This window comes from Typopeltis vanoorti, chromosome 25, assembly GCF_054136105.1.
Source record: "Typopeltis vanoorti isolate ZY-2024b chromosome 25, IOZ_Tvanoo_1.0, whole genome shotgun sequence".
Lineage (NCBI taxonomy): Eukaryota > Metazoa > Arthropoda > Arachnida > Uropygi > Thelyphonidae > Typopeltis > Typopeltis vanoorti.
The window spans coordinates 44,447,886-44,465,543 of NC_143573.1; the positions used below are offsets into that span (position 1 = coordinate 44,447,886).

General features: G+C 35.6%; 1 protein-coding gene across 3 annotated transcripts; it reads right to left on the reverse strand.

The window, feature by feature from the left end:
• Window positions 1–869: 869 nt before the first annotated feature.
• LOC150092701 (iron-sulfur cluster assembly factor IBA57, mitochondrial) lies at window positions 870–16,374 on the reverse strand. 3 transcript variants are annotated; one of them, XM_090414628.1, is made up of 2 exons: window positions 16,258–16,374; window positions 870–2,079 (listed from the first exon to the last, which is right to left on the reverse strand). In XM_090414628.1, the coding sequence occupies exon 2, from the start codon at window positions 2,033–2,035 to the stop codon at window positions 950–952; it is 1,086 nt and encodes a 361-aa protein (XP_090270754.1). In that variant the 5' UTR covers window positions 2,036–2,079; window positions 16,258–16,374; the 3' UTR covers window positions 870–949. The 3 variants fall into 3 exon arrangements, with proteins under 3 accessions (XP_090270754.1, XP_090270753.1, XP_090270755.1); XM_090414627.1 differs by lacking the exon at window positions 16,258–16,374 and adding an exon at window positions 15,874–16,007; XM_090414629.1 differs by lacking the exon at window positions 16,258–16,374 and adding an exon at window positions 14,622–14,808.
• Between the last annotated feature and the right edge of the window lie 1,284 nt (window positions 16,375–17,658).

A 17,658-nucleotide genomic window follows, 5' to 3' on the forward strand; every position in this document is an offset into this window, starting at 1 on the left:
TCCTTGTGTTCCCCTATTTACCTGCCATCTTGGCATCTCTCTCTCTATCCCTGGTTCCAGCACTCCCTTGCACTCTTCTCATTTCCTCTCTCCTACTGTTACTATTCTCTACTCTTCTATCATTCCCATAACTCTCTCACTCCTACTCTGATTTGCATTCATCTCTTCCATTCACTTAATCTCATCTTTCACACTTCTCAACTCATTCCTGAAACATTCCGCCTCCTCTTTCAGTTCATCTATCTCTCTCTCTGCGAGCTACCCACTCTTGCTCACCATTCATCCTCCCAATTAAGACCATCTCCAAAACTTCACAATTATTCCAACTTTCCACAATCCCCACTCTTATTTTTTCATTTATATTTTGCTCATTATTCTCACCCGCTATCACTCTCCTGTCTCTGATGCAATGCTGCTGAGGTCAGTTATGGTAATCTCTAACTCACAAAGTTCTTTCCAATTCCTACACTTTCTGCATACATGCACTCTCCCTTCTCTCACTCACCACATACACAACTGCTGGGATGCATACGTACCACAAGCACTGCATAACCGCAAAATCCTGTAGTATGCTGTGCAAAATGTAGTCCTTAAATGGGGAAGGACTTGGTGACATGCCATTCATAACTATATATAGATAGTTACCAATGTTGCTACCTAAAGAATACAATACACGACTACACAGTCTTCAATCATCAATATTAATAATTATTTACAATAGTTGTGCCAATACTTTTGCCTCAATTCTCATAATACCAAATACTAAGTCTATGTGATCCACAAACAAGTACCAAGAAATGTGATCTTAATTTTTAAATATGCTTTGTCATATTTTATGAAATTACATAGTGAGTAAGGAAACTAGCTGATAAACATAATTTACATTTTATTTGCTATACATAAAAAAATAGCAACTGCTTTGCAACATCTATAACTTTCATTACTGATGCTATATTCTAGACTCTTCCTGAGGCCACCAATTTGGTTTGAAGGCTTTTAGACTAATGTCATGATTTCTCAGTCTAAGAGATGTTGATTGAAAGCTATTGGCAATATTCAACATAGCTAATCCATACTTTCCTTCATGATTAAGAAATTTACCCATTCTTTTTCCATGTTCATTTTCAACAGTACACAGCTGTTCTAAGATGTTGTGTTCACCACGTTCTATCATGACAGGCAAAACCCGTTTTCTTACAACTCCTGTATGATGAACTCTAGACACAGATTCTTGGCCTAGATAACATCCTTTATGAAAACTAACACCATGAAGATAATCTGCATTGCATTCTAGAGGAAACAATTTACCAGGTGGAAAGTCTTTTATCCCTTCACCAATTCCTAATCTGTATAAAAGCTGTCGGTATGTCCTGTTATCATCTACGTATAAAGAACAATTAGATATTTCAGGTAACTCTACATTCTTTAGAACTAATCTGTAACCTAACAGTGATAATCTTGGATCTCTACTGAAAGCAACAACTAATTCTTCATTGTTTAATAGTAAGGTTTTTTCTAATGTACTTTCATTTATAGACATACTAGGAGAAATATCAACAGGATCTGGAAATGCAACCCAAACAGTCATGTCACTTGATTCTGGTAAAATTTCTACTTTTTTTTTAATTCTATACAATTTAAGATGTTTTGTCACCTGATCTATAATAGCTGTATCACATTCTAGCAAATATGTTGGACAATCATACTTCTGCAGCTTGTATATAAAAACATCATACAGAATATTGCCATGAAGATTTAGCATCATAGAATATATACATGGCCTTGTGACACTAGTATGAGGATCATCTTCTAGATGACGAGCATCATTAGTAATCATGCCTTGTAGCAAACTGGAAGTGTCACTACCAACAAGTTTTATTAAACTTCTGTTTTTTAAATGTTCACAGATGAAGACAGAGTTGCAGCTAGAGCTTAAATTCAGGAATCTGCCTAAATTTCTGGTAAAAGGGAGTGGAATATGACTTAAAAGAGAAAACATATTGCCTCTGTGGAAGCAAAGAGTAATCATTGCCATATTCTTTGGGAAATATTCCCCCCTCTTTGGGATCAGGACGAAATCTGTAAAAGAGAAAGAAAAGCTTCAACAAGAAAAATTAACATAATGTAGAATGCAAAAATGATTTAACTCTGTTAATGTGAATTAATGCATATAAATGCTAGTATGCAATAATATAATTGTGTATTGAATTTATGTTTTGCAAATAAAGAAAGGGGAATGAATGTGATATCAGTACATTATGATAGTACACGAAAGAACTGATAATGTGCAGTCATCTTTCACTAAGAGCATGATTCCTTCTGACAAATAAGCTCTAGGCAAAATCTCACATATGAGAATAAATTCACACATAATATATATAGAGGGGTGAAGAGCAGATGCATGAAGAATATAAAACTCAGGCCAGGAGAGTGACTAGTATGGTAAAGAAGGCAAAATTGGAATATGAGAAGGGATTGGCCCTGAGATCCAAAGAAAATCCTAAGAAATTTTTTATCTACATGGCCAGTAGAAAGAGAAATGATTGTGGAAGAATGATATTGTTGGATAAAAATGGGAATAGAGTGATTGATGCAAAGGACATAGTGGCATTGTTCAATGAACACTTTATTGGGGTATTTCATTCCGGAGAAGTGGGTTTTAATACTAGAGTGATAGGGCAGGTTTGAGGTTTAGAAATACAAGAGGCGAGTATGTTTCAAATACTGAGTACTCCGGGTGTCAATAAAGCAGTGGGACTGGATGGAATTTTGCCACGGGTTTTGAGAGAATGTGCTAAGCAACTGACAGCTCCCTTGACCTGGTTTTTCAATGAAAGTCTGGCCAAGGGAAAGGTACCAGGGAGTGGAAGGAAGGTAATATAGCGCCATTGCATAAGGACAATAGCAGACTGGAAGATTTGTGTTTCATCAGTAGTTGTTAAGATCTTGGAGAAATTAGGGAGGGACTATATACAGTGTTGGGCAGATGAGGGTAATGTTATCTGTAAGAATCAACATGGATTTGTTAAGGTCTTGCTTTAGTAATATGACTGCCTTTTATAATAAACTGACAAGATCAGTTGATGAGGGGAAAGGGATATTCTGCTGTTTTTTTTAGATTTTACAAAAGCATTTAACAGGGTAATAAGCTGATATTTAAGTTGCAGCACATAGGTTTAGATGTTAGGTTAGCAAAATGGATTCAGGATTGGATACCTGATAGGTATTAGAGAGTTGTGTATGAGAGAGCAATATCAAGGAGGCAGAAGGCTAAAAGTGGGGTCCCACAGGGCTCAGTACTGGGATCTGTATTGTTTAATCTTTATATGACATTGTCATGGATTGCAGGAGGATATTCAGTTGTCTGCAGATGAAAAACAAATACTGTAAAGATCATACAATCACTCTAGAATCTCACATCATTGAAAAAGTTGAAGAATACATCTACCTCAGCCAGTCCATAAAAATCAATAATGATATATCATATGAAATAGCAAGGAGAAAAAGAGCTGCTTGGATAGCCTTCAACAAAATAAAATCAACAATTACCAAACAAAACATAGATATAGAAATAAGAGCCCATCTTTTCAATAGTCACATCTTACCAGCATTAACTTATGGCAGTGAAACATGGAACACAACTTTAAAAGAAGAACAAAGCTTAATACAAACTCAACGTGCAATATAGACAAAATAGACCACGTAAGACACACAGAAATCAGGAAGAAGTCTGGACTCACGGACATAATAAAAGCCATCTGCAACAGCAAAAGAAGATGGGCAGGACATCTCGCCAGAATGAGAGACAACAGATGGACAGTCAGAGTTACAGTCAGAGTCAGAGTTACTGGTATCCGAGAGATACCAAAAGAAAACCTGGAAGACCACCCTTAAGGTGGAAAGATCCAATGATTAAGAAAGTTGGAAGAAAATGGAGAAGAAAGGCCCAAGACAGGAATAGCTGGACTCTTTATGACCTGCAGTCATGGAGAAATCCTGACTGAAATCATAGGTCCATCAAGTCAAGTCATTCAGCTGTCTGCAGATGTGAAGTTGGGAAGGGTTATTAGTAATATTGCAAATATGGTAGCTCTTCAAGAGGATTTGAATAAAATGGATACATGGGCAATTGAATGGGGATATCAGTTTAATTCAACTAAATGTAAAGTCGAAGTTTAGGATACATCAATGGGAGGCTGCATAATCTGTTGAAGGAAATGGGGGAGGCTAGGGATCTGGGGATAATGATTGCTAGAAACCTGAAATTCAGGGAACATATTGCAAAGATGGTAAAGGTGACCCAGAGGATTGCTGCAATCCTGAGGACACTGACCAGCAGAGATAAAAGAGTTGTCGTTCCATTGTATAAAGTCCTGATCAGACCACATCTGAACTATTGTGCTCAAATATGGTCCCCAGGATTTGAATGAGATAAATTAACTTGGAAAGAGTGCAGAGGCAGATAACAAAGATAATATCAGTACTGTACGATGTTAGTTATGAGGATAGACTGATGGAATATGGATTGCAAAGTTTGGTAGATAGAAGGAGAGGTGATATGATTGATTCTTTTAAACTGTTGAGAGGTAGTTACAGGGTTGACACCAGGAAGTTCTTTCATTTGGTGGAACAGAGGAAAGGAGCAAGGACAAGGGACCATTCCTGGAAGTTATGAAAAGAAGCTATGAGAAAGAGGGTGAAGAGTGGTTTCTTTGTATGGAGGTGGTTGAACCATGAAATGCACTGCCTGATAGAGTGGTGAGAGCATGAATGGTCAATAAGTGGTATAACAGACTGTGATTTGTAGGATGGGCCTCCCATGATAAATCTTTTGACTCCATGGAGGCCTGAATCATAATAATAATAATAATATATATATATATATACACACACTCACAGCAGGTGTAACCTATATAATTTTTTAATTCTTTTTTATATTTTTATATATATATATATATATATATATATATATCATTTATTTACTTTTTACATAATCCAGAAATCCATCTTTATAGGCTAAAGATGGAATGGTTTTCTGATCACTTCAGTCCTTCAGTAAATGGGACAGCTGTCACACATACTGGGTGATGAAATGCAATTCATCTTCTATCTAAAGACAATTACAAATATCTATGTCCATGGTGGAATTCAAATCCACAGCCTGCTGGTTGGAGAATAAGTATGTTAACTACTTGGCCAACTTGGTCAGCAACACATTACATAGGAGTTATGATAAAAAATAAATAAATGATTTTGAAAAAAAAATCACTTAACTAATTTTAATCCTAATATATGGCAACTGTTTAATATTACTGGCAAGAAACTGGTTATATAGCTATAGTATTTAGCCTATTTCTTTAAAAAAAAAAAAAGCCAACAGGAAAACCTAGTGCTTTTTTTTTTTTGAAGTCCATTAGACTAAATATGATAACCATAGGTCAACCAATGATTGAATACATTAATAATAAAGTATCAATACTAAATGTAAGATGTAATAATGGATGTCAAAAATAAGAATTTTTCTGATTGCTAATGTAATAAATTGTTATTTATTAATTTTCCTTTTTTTTTACCATAAGCAGTTAGGCTTGGCAGGTTAATCAGCTTTTGGCATATAGCTTAGGATGGTGTGGTGATAGCTGCTTTAATGTAGCATGTATGTAGACATATATTTCTAAAGATGACCTTAACTTAGGTCAAAACAAACAATTTTAATAGTTTAAAGTAAACTATTAAAACTGTTTGTTTACTTTGCTTTACTTTAAATAATTTATGGATGCACCTTTTTGACAACTCGTATAGCAGAGTATATAAGTTCTTTTCGCTATACCCTTAGTATTATACTTTGGTTCAGCTACTCACTGATGAGATCTCAATAAAGATCGAAACCAGTCTGGGTAGTGACTTCCCACTATAATGTATAACATCATACATCTCCTAGGAGATGGGTTTACATTATGGAAAATACTAAGAATAGCGATCAAAACTTTCTCCACCTTTGCAATGAGTTGCCCTAGTTTGTACTACGTACTTGAACTACGTGCTTTAGCTTATGCTTGTAGTCGCTGATACGTTTATAGTTACTATATTCGACATTTGATTCTTATCTTTGAGTTTCTTATTCGGTTTTAAAACAATGTGGGATTTAATATCCCCTTAATTTAAATAACAATTTTAATAGCTTTTTTTTCCCCCCCTCTTCATTTTAAATGGTAGAGTTCACAAATAATATGTGCTGTACACCATTCAATTTCACTGAATAAAAATATCTTATAGCTTCATCTCCTGGGTATAATTAAGTGTATCAGAATAAAATGACCTCTTTGAATTTCCTCTCATAAAATTCTGAAATGCAATGCCACAACATCTCATATTATGCACTGTGTTATTTCTATGACAAGATGTAACAAAAGGCCTGGTTTCTATCTCTTTGATTATGCTGAACATGGGTCAAGTCCTTATGCAAATTTCAACAGTTTTAGTTTGTTCCACACAGGCTCTTCCACAATTAACAATGTTATACACATCTGGATATTCTGATGTGGATCTTGATATTATTATGATGACTAATAAAGTTTCATGATATATTGAAATGTGACTTCTTCAGCATCTTTTCAAGAATGTTGGCAATATAGTTAAAAAGAGGTTAAAAACATGTAAACATAGCAAATATAAATAATTATTGAAAGTAAGCAACAAATATATCATGCTGAAAAGAACAGTACATCATAAATAGTATAGTTAAAAAGGGGGACAGTTCAAGCAAAGCAGAATACAACAACCAGTTAACTCATAAAAGCAAGTGTGACATTCTAGAATAATCATTCTAGCATATAGCAATAAATAATTATTTATTTAAACATTTTAATGATTATAATCATTAAAAAATAAAAATAAATACATTTACTGAGGATGAGAATCTCTCCAACTTTGGGAATTGATAAGATCACATTCTGATTTAAATTAGGATAATGTAAGACTTTAGACCTCAAGACTTCAGAGCTATCTTTATATAGACATTCATGTTTAAACTATCATCATCATAATGCTAATTACAGATATATAGATCATATTGGTCTGTTCCAGTCTCATTATCCATCTAATATCCTTTTTTTGAGTCTCCTCAGCCTTCTCTTTCCAACTGGTTTATATTTTATTATTTGTTTAGATATCGGGTGTTGGCCATTCAGTTTACATGTTCTATCCAATTTTATTTATAATTGTCTAGTTTTTCTTCCATTGATTTTGTTTAAAACTACTTCTGAAAAGTGTGTATCCTTCCAAAGTATTCTAGTTTGGCACTGACACCATGCTATGCAAGATTTATAGTAAAAAATATAGCACTGGTGTACACTAATTCTTTTCTCTACTATGCAGCCAGTTAGACCAAAATACAACAGATATTCACATAGATCATGATGAATACCAGATAAAGACAGAGGAGAGAGTTTATCCTTAGTAGCAAGAGACTAGAAATGTTAATAAAAACAAATGTTAATATTATTATTATTTGACACCTCCAGGGAGTCCAAAGACTCATTGAGGGAGAGTGTGCCAACAGCATCGAACGATTGGTCCCCTTCCAACTACTAACCGCACTCAAACTTACTTAACTGAGCCATTAGTAGCATAGGCTCTACCAATCGACCAACCTAATGAGATACTTCCTCAAAATTTATCAATATATATTCACACGCTTAAAATATAATGAATAGGAACTATATAGTGAAATTTGTGGATGAACTGTAAGAGGTGAAAAACACACTGGATTTTGCTAAGGGCTATAATCATTTAGGTGCATGAAAGATTTGACCAAGAGAAGTTACTGTTGTAAGGCTACATAAGAGGAACAAATGGTATGGGTTCTCTTAAGGCAAGTTTTAACAACTCCAGTCTTCTGAGAGGAATGATAAGCCAAACTTTGTTGTATGTATCCACCAGTAAATTTGGGTTTATGGTAAATGCTACTGGATGAAGTGCCAGAGAAGGTATAGGTAAACAAGATGACAGGAAGAACAAAGCACCAACACTCTTCTTTCCCATAATGAGATACTTGCTCTTTATGGAAATGAACATGATTAATAAATGATGACTGTTGTAAGGTGATCAGTTCATTTTCAGGATACGGCCAAATAGTAAAAATATCGTCCACTTAGCAGGCCCAGAAGGTTGGTGGAGAATAAATGATAGAAAACAAGGCATGCTCTAGGTCAAGGAATTCTGTTTAAAATCTTTTCATTATAGCCATTGGGCTACATTGTAAAATGAAGTTCAGTTCTTTTTCTGCTTGCCTTCCTTGATTAGCTTTAGTGTGCAGTGTTATAGCACTTATTTCACACACACCTTTTGGATGGAATGTGGATGGAGGTTACATGTATGAGTCTTCCTTTCTGTGTAAGCTGGTGGTAAAAATGTCTAATGAAATATCATTATTGGTTTTTTAATTAGATATAAGTAGGACAACTCTCTATTATTCCTTAGAGGTTTTATGGTAAAATGAATTTTCAAGTATCATTGACTGATGAAGGAAACCATAGTTCTTCCCTGCCAGAGAATTAGCATATTGCCAGATCATTCTATCATCCACAGAATGCCAGTCACCAATAAGATAGTTTTCGAGTTCTATCAAATAAAGCAGAACAATCAAAATGTCCTACTAAACAACTCATCACTGGTCTGCAATTTCTCCTTCAATTTTGAAATAATTCCAGTAAAAACTTTAATCAATGAGTTTTAGTACTACTTCTACCAGCACACTAGTAAACAAAACAAAAAAAAAAAAAAACAATAAAACACACCAGTGTCTCCTCCAGTCAATGGAAAGAATTCCACAACATACATCTTTTCAAAAATCTTTGACGAGTTCTTGGCCAACATTATAAAACTTTTTTTAGACTTGCCTCTATACAGATTTCTTCACATAAAAGGACAAAATCATGGACTGGTAATGAGTTTTCCATTATTTCTGTCACTAACACTAAAAGATGGGAAGCTTCCATAATTAGCCCTACTAATTAAACACAAACCACCAGCAAAGGTTGGTTGATTGGTAGAGTCTCCACTACTAATGGCTCATGCAAGTTAATCAAGTCTGAGCACGGTTAGTAGGTGGAAGGGAACCAATCGTTCGATGCTGTTGGTGTGTGGGGATATGACTATGACAAAAAAATTAAACAAAAACCACTAAGCAACATGATACAAGCAAACCTGTCATCATCATCCCATATAAAAGAAAAGGATGATAAAAATGCTATAAAATGGGAAGGATACAGTATTTTTTGCGAGGATAGAAAGGACAAGAAGAGAGGGGGAGAAGTGCTGCTGATGGTATCAGAGGAATTATGTCAACATAAGGTAGATATGAAAGAGGGAAATAGTGGCAATGGTTATGAGGCAGTGTGGTATAATGTGGAGGCTGACAGGAACACATATTTAGTTGGATATTGCTATAGGCCAGGGAATGTGAAAGGTGGTGATAAAGAAATGTATATACAACTTGGATTAGTAAACTAAGTAAGGATAATTATTATGGACAATTTTAATTATGGAGGTATAGATTGAAATGAAGAGATAGCATTTGGGAATAAGGAAAACGAATTTCTCGATTTCTTGATAAAGGAGCACATGCAAGGATCGAGAGTTTTAGATCTGATCATATCATCAGAGGATGTAATTCTGAGTGAGGTTTCCCACTTTCCTCCAGTGGGTAAGAGTAATCATGAAGTCATCACCTGAGTTTATACAGACTTCTGTGAGTGGAAGCACAAGGCTGGTGATTATGACAAGCTTAAGGGACAGCTTGAAGCTATAGTTTGGAATGAGGAGTTGAGCAGTAAGGAAATAAATGCTGCTTGGGAACTGACAAAAAAATACATAACAGCATCAATGTGTGAATGTATTCCAAAAGTAAAAAGGCTGAATAAGGTAAGTGTAAAATGGATGAATGAGGGGCTTAAGCATGAAATCTGGAAGAAAGACCACTTAGGAGGCAGTACAAGATGAATAACGGTAACAATCAGTTACATGAAGAGTATAAAGAAACTCAGGGGAGTGACTCAGTTAGTAAGGACAAGAAAAGTGCAATATGAGCAGAAATTGGCAAATCGGGCAAGAGTTTTTTTTAGGTATGTGGCAAGTAGAAGGAAGAATGATTATGGTAAGATGATGTTAAGGGGTGAAAATAGTAGAATGGTAATGGTGCAGAAGACATTGTTAAAGTATTCAGTGATCAATTTATAAGGGTGTTTCATCCTGATCTGGTTGGAATCATGAGGAACTTAAGTGTAGAGGACATAAGAGAGAATGGCTTAGTTGTGAGTGAGCAGAAGGTATATGAGGAAATAAATAACCTTGATGTCAATAAGGCAATAGGATCTGATGACACATCCCCATGCATCTTAAGGGAATGTTCCAGGTAATTGACAATAGCATGCCTGTTAAATAAGTCTTACCACAGCACAGGTTCCAAGGGAGTGGAAAGAATGTAAAATTGTTCTACTACATAAAGGTAGTGATAATTCTGTGGCTACAAATTATACGCCAATCTGTATACCTGGAGTTGTGGTGAAGGTACTAAAGAGATTGGTGAGAAATAGAATCCAGAAATGGGTTGATAACATCAGTATTCTCTATGATCATCAGCATGGGTTTGTTAAAGGAAGATCATATTTTACTAACTTATTTATGTACTATAAAAGTGACAAATGCTTTGAGCAAGGGAGATGCATATATTACTGTACGTGCATTCATATGATATTTTGTAAAAGCTTTTGATAGACTGACATGACTACATGACAAGCTGTTAAATAAATTGAAACAGATGGGATTGGACAACAGACTTCTGAGTTGGATCTGTGGCTGTCAGATAGGTATCAGAAAGCTGTATATGAGGGTGCAGTATCCTGAAAGAGGAAATTCACTAGTGGTCTGCTGCAGGGGTCAGTTTTGAGACCACTGTTGTTCAATTTGTATATTAAACAACAGTGGTCTTCTTGTAAGACTTGAATTCAAGTCTTACAAGAACACTTGAATAGTTTGCATGAATGGGCAGATAACTGGAAGTGTCAGTTCAATGTTGCAAAGTGTAATGTTTTGAGATTTGGTAAGCAACGATGGGATGCAAATTATACACTTTGTGGGGAAACTTTAAAGGAAGTAGAGGAGATGAGAGATCTAGGAGTGATGGTGGACAATGACCTGAAATTCAGGGGCCATATTGCACAAGTTGTGAAGACGTCAAATCGGATAATGGCAATGATGCGGAGGACCATGACATGCAGAAATGGAGAGGTTATGATGCCATTGTATAAGGCTTGATCAGATCTCATATGGATTATTGTGAACAATTTTGGTCAACAGGTTTTCATGATGACAAGAATATGTTGGAAAGGATCCAGAGAATATTCACAAAAGTGGTCAATGGTTTATGTGGAGTACGAGGACAGATTGAGAGAATGTAAGTTGCAGAGCCTCGTGAATAGGAGGGGATATGATTGAGACATAAGTTAGTCAGGGATTGTTATCAGGTTGATATGGAAGACATTTTTCATATGGGAGGGGTGGGATAGTACAAGAGGCCATTGCTGGAAATTGTATAAGCAAGGTGTGAGCAGAGGAGTGAGGAGTAGGTTCTTTGCATGGAGAGTGGTGGGTGAGTGGAATGCATTACCTGAGTGTGTTGTCAATGTAGACACATTGAATGATAGTGATATGCAGCTGTTTGCAGATGGCACAAAACTGGAGAGAGCAATGCAGTCAAGCAGATTGCATGAATGGGCAGGTAAGTGGAACTGTCAGTTCAATGTTGCAAAGTGTAAGGTTTTGAAATTTGGTAAGCAATGATGGGATGCAAAGTATACAATTGGTGGGGAAACTTTAAAAGAGGTAGAGGAGATGAGAGTTCTGGGCTGGCATGGTGGTAGACAAAGACCTGAAATTCAGCGGCCACCTCGCACAAGTTGAAGATATCATGTCGGATAATGGCAATGACGTGGAGGCCCTTGATGTGCAAAAATAAAGAAGTTATACTATTGTATAGGACCATGTTCAGGCCTCATATGGAATGTGCACACATTTGGTCACTGGGTTTTGATGTTGATGGGGATGTTAGAAAGGGTCCAGAGAAGATTCACAAAGGTGGTCAGTGTTCTTTGGAATGTGGAGTATGAAGACAGAGAGAATGTAAATTGCAAAGCCTCGTGATTAGTAGGAAGAAGGGAGATATGATTTAGACATATAATCTGGTCAGGAGTTGGTATCAGGTTGACATGGAAGAGTTTTTCATAGAATGGAATGGTGGGGGGATAGAACAGGAGGCCATTGCTGCAAACTGGATAAGGGTGTGAGCAGTGGAGTGAAGAGCAGGTTCTTTGCATGGAGAGTAGTTGGTGAGTAGAATACATTGCTTGGGTGTGTTGTGAGCGAGTTAGTTTAAGGCATGGTTGGATGAGCATTGTGTGTACCTCCCATGATGATTCTCTGACTGCATGAACGTCAGATGTTAATAATAATTATAACATTGAATATTAACACAAACCCAGGAAGACAGAAAAACAAACTGATTACACCTAAAAAAATACAATGGAAATATTTTTAACAGGTTATTTTAAGGACAAATGACAAATGGCAGTTGCATCACTGGTTTTTTTTTTTTTTTGTTTTTTTTTTTACAGCCGCCACAAACATCAAAGAAGTTGAAAGTGGATAATCACATCGTGTCTCTAGTTAGTCCAGTCTAATCTAGGACTGCACAACTGAAGTAGCAATTGAGGAGAAAGCTAGATCAAAGCTACTATATAAGAAAAAGTGATTCTCAAAACAATCACATTATATACTACAAAAGATAATAAGCCGAAAGGCTATTTTACTGGCGAATTTGTCACTTGGTTCCACCGATAGTTTTTTCGGCATTGAAACTCTACGGATGTCGATGGATTTCGACCCGAGCTTCGTACCCGGCTATAAAATAAAACAAGATTTAACATCTCCCTCTTAATCACATTATATTTTAGTGACCTGTAAGCCAGCACTACTTTTAGTTGTTTTCCATTTCAATTTTGGCTAAGCTTAACATAGTACTAATTAATATAGTTAAGAATATCCTTTAGCCCAGATTTCAATTATATGTGTTTTATGCCTTCTTGCAAATTCTAATATTTGTTATATGCAGAATGGAATACAGTAAAGGTTGTATCCATCTGTATTCAAATAACTGTTTGATGCCTAGAGATAAAATATGAAAATAACACAGTTAACATTCCCTAAATAAATATAACTGTAACTAGAACAGGATAAGCTTAGAGGAAGTGTTTGGTGAATGAGACAGTAATGAAGAGAATAGAAGCGACAAGAAGTCAAGAGGAAATAAGAAGATACCATGAGAGTGAGGGAGTATCCTCACTTTCATAGCTGAAGGGAAGTCATGAAACAGAGAGTGATGTAGAAGAGTATAGAAACGGAAGGAATGAGAGAAGATGTGGTGTAGGCGTGAATGAAGTTATGAGTGCTATAATATATGGTAATTTAATGGTTCAGGATGGTGTGGAGAGTAGAATGCCTGAGGAATCTTGTCTGGTGGAACAATAGAGAGGACACAATGTAGAAGAGATGGTGATGTACAAATGACCTGAGAGGTAGTATTAATCAAGTGGCAAAGAATTTAAGAACAATGCTAGATATCGTGAAGCAGAAAAGTGTCAAAGGGAAAATAGTGTACTGCCTCATGTTGTCAACTATGAGTTAAGTAGAAGAGCAATAATAATGAGTGATATGATAGTAAGAAATATGGAATTGAAATATATTGATGTTTGGAATGTGTTTGATAGCAAAAGAGAGCTGTTCGCAAGAGATGGGTTACATCTGAACATGGAGCATCATAAGCATTTGAAGACGCTGCTGTTCTCTGAAAAGTTAAGCTGCTAGAATGTAAAGGTGGTATGAGAATAAAAAGATTTTTGTACAGTTTTTGTATATGAGAAGCATTCGAAATAAGAGAGCAGAGTTTTTGGCATTAGTCAGTGCAATTTTGCCAAAAGTTATAGGCATTAGTCAAACCTGGCTGACAGCAGATGTAGTTGCTAGAATTGAATGTGGTGGATATAGTATTTTCAGGGAGGATAGAGAAGATGAGAGGGGGGGGTATTACTGATGGTAGCTGAAGAACTGCAACCCCCCCACCAAAAAAAAAGAATATCAAAAAGACAGGTGTGTGAAAATGGTAGTTCATCTGAGGCAATGTAGTGTAAAGTAGTGGCCAACCACCCTGAAGTAAAACGTGAGAAGGTATGCAGAGTTAGCTAGTTAATAATCTTGCTACCAGCTGTGTATGGGGAAAGGTCAGAGTATTCGATGCAAGTGTACTGCCACAGTTACAATCTGTACAGGAACCGAGCGAATTTGACTATGTATGTGATATAGCAAAAAGTTACCCTTACACAATTATGAAAACTAAGGCAAAATAAAATACATTACATATAGGAAAAAAAAATATACAAATCTCCCAAAACCTTCCTCACTTACTTCACAAACATACATTAATATTCAAGCATTCATGTATAAACATATATGAATATCCAAACTCAATAAAGCTCATTTCCATCACAAATCTACAAAACTATACCTACTTTTTTTTTTTTTTTTTAAATTCTCAACAATCAACTTCTTTGATTACTACTCATCTCACTTTCCCTAATTAGCTCTTCAACTGTTTTCATCTAAGGGATGGAATTTATGTATGTTCTCATATCAGGAAGTATCCAACTTAAAATTTTCTCCTAATAATCTTATTTGACTAAAAATCTCTTTGTTGCATGCTATCATACATCTGTTTGTTGTCTCTATCACTCTCTTAATGCCATCGACCTTTCTAATTTTTAAATCCCAATATTCTCTAGTCCAACTTTCTTAATAGCATGTTCCTTAGAAATTTTACTACTATTTGCAACTCATTAGCCCTCTTCTTCACTCAGACACACTGATATGCAATAGACATGTCCAGGCATTTGCTATTGCCAACAATCCTACACAAAACTGTTTCTTTGAAAAGAATGAGCTTAGAAGGCTTCAATTTGGTGTAATAAAATTACAAAAATAAAACATATTATAAATCCATCGTTATTTCATAATCAAAGAACTGAATTTTAAACTTATAAAGTAGTTTTATGCCAGCCTGGTTATCCAAATAAATATCATACACTTTCTTCAATTTACAGTTGTGAATTTTCAAATAAATCCACACTGTGATGTGAATGTTTATAAATACTATTGGGGAGGGAGGGGTAGATGATTTTCATCACCCAGTCTGCTTATTGAAGTTGTGAATAGCTTGAAAAGTTCTATGTATAGTATCTAAAACAGCATTCCTGAATTAACTAATTCTCAGCCTTACTACTATATTAATGTGCTATAGTTTATAACCTTTTGTGGGTAGGGAGGTCATAAAAAAACTTATAATCCCATACACTCTTAATCTCTTTCTTGCTAAAAACTCTTTGAAGTATACTGTGAATTCATGATGATTTCTTTCATTTTCCATTTTATGGTATCCAGTGTTATAATGGTGTTGATGGAGATGATGGGTAGTAGAGGTTCGGTTTAGTGGTGGAGACAGCTGCATTGCAGGTGTCCTCCCGCAATGAGTTTTCTGACTCCTTGGAGGTGTCACGAATAATAATAATTCCAAGTGGGATAAACTCAGCATCCCCCCCCCCTCAGTCAGATTAATGTTTCAAATCTTTAGATCTTGTACATGCTGCAACTGGCATCTTAATATATTGCTTTTCTCAGAACTCTATCACAAATGTTTTTTGGTAAATCCCGTTAATGTATAATTAAAATTGTTGGCTAGAACAGTGATTTTATTTTTTTTAAACCTACCATTAAATATTCTACTTCTTATATCTACCTATACTTTACTTTCATAATTTCAATAATTCTCCGCAGCAGCTCTGAAAACTTCTATAGTAGCGTGATTTTTAAAACGAGAAGCTGATAAGTATTTTGACTCCATTGAGGTCTGATGATAACAATAAATACTTTACTTTAGATCTCGTACGCCTACAGTGAAAATTAATTTTAAGTAAATCTAAAAACGGGACATGTGATTGAAAAAAAAAAAAAAAGATATTTTTGCAGGTAATTCGAAACACGCAACCAATAAGTAACAAGAAATCATATAAGAAGACAGGCTAAGCAACAATTGATATGTAAAACACATGATATTTTTACTACGGACGATTAAAATAAATCTTTTTCATTTACTTGTATATCCTGTATACAGCAAGTTTGAAATTATCGCCACCTATAGGTGGGAATTCATTAATGAACAAAGCACGTAGCATATTATTTCTACTCCTCTTTGATTTGATTTGCAGTTTCCACTCTTCTAACACAAAAACCTGCTCAAACCACATAACTGAAATAATTCTAATTGGAAAGAAAGCCTTCATCCACTACTATGCTCAAAACCTAGATCACTCCAGCCAAGCAGGTGTGCTAATGCAATACAATTTAAGAAAAAGAATCACATATTGTTAGTTGCTCAAAACCAAAACGCCTTCAAATGAAAAGATGAAAGAAAGTCTTCATCCACTACTATGCTCAAACCCCCAGATCACTCTAGACAAGCAGGTGTGCTAATGCAATACAATTTAAGAAAAAAATTCACATAATGTTAGTTGCTCAAAAACAAAACACCAGTGTCCAATTAACACCACAGAACATCTGCATACAACAGACAGTGGCAAAATAAGAAGAGAAAATCTAAATCAGATTCATTATGAATCTGAAATTTTAAAAAAGAGCCTTTTTAAAATATAAAAAGGCTCTTTTTTGCTAAAAGGAGAGTCAGGAATTACAGTCTATAACAAAGACAACTGACACAACTTCTATTCCCATCCACGTTATCATCTCTTTCCCATACAAAATGTGAAAAATCAACAAACGCCTTTATTCCCTGACAAGAAGTAAGCAAGCCCTATCTAATTTTTAGAGACAGAGGGAGCAGCTCAATCTCCACCGGTAGCCAATCAGAGATAGATGGCCCAAGACTATAACTAATTATAAACAGCTCCAGTGAGTAGATGGCTGACAAGTGCAGCATCTCTTAGTGCATAATCCTAACACTATATACGGTATTTATGTATTGTCTGAGATAGTATGAGTTCCGCAGTCGATTTTATTGAGTTTATGGGACAAAAATCCAAATTTCTGGGAAGGAAAAACCTGCTTGCCCATGCCAGAGAACGATCGAAGAAAGGCTTAGAAAACGTTGCTCTATTTAGCCACTAAAATAGAACCTAGATCATTCTTCAAGAGGCCCAGAATATTGGATGCAAACGTCACTTTCACTGAGCTACACAGGCTTTCAAGATGATACTATTGTAAAATTATCTAAAGAAAATCCTGACTTCCTAGCATTATTCTTATCTTCCAGCTCCTCCACAGATGAGTAAGGGTAAACATTTCTCCCAGAATTTAATAAGAACAGCTTGCTGTATAATTGTGTTTTAGTCTATCATCAGAAGGGATTAGAAGACTCTTGAATAGAATAAACGCCAACATGTCATGTGGTTCTCGGAGTTTCCAATTGTGCTTAAAATTTATTATGAAAATCAACCAGTGGCGGCCGTGAAGCTTTAAGTGGGGGCACGCCTCTACAAA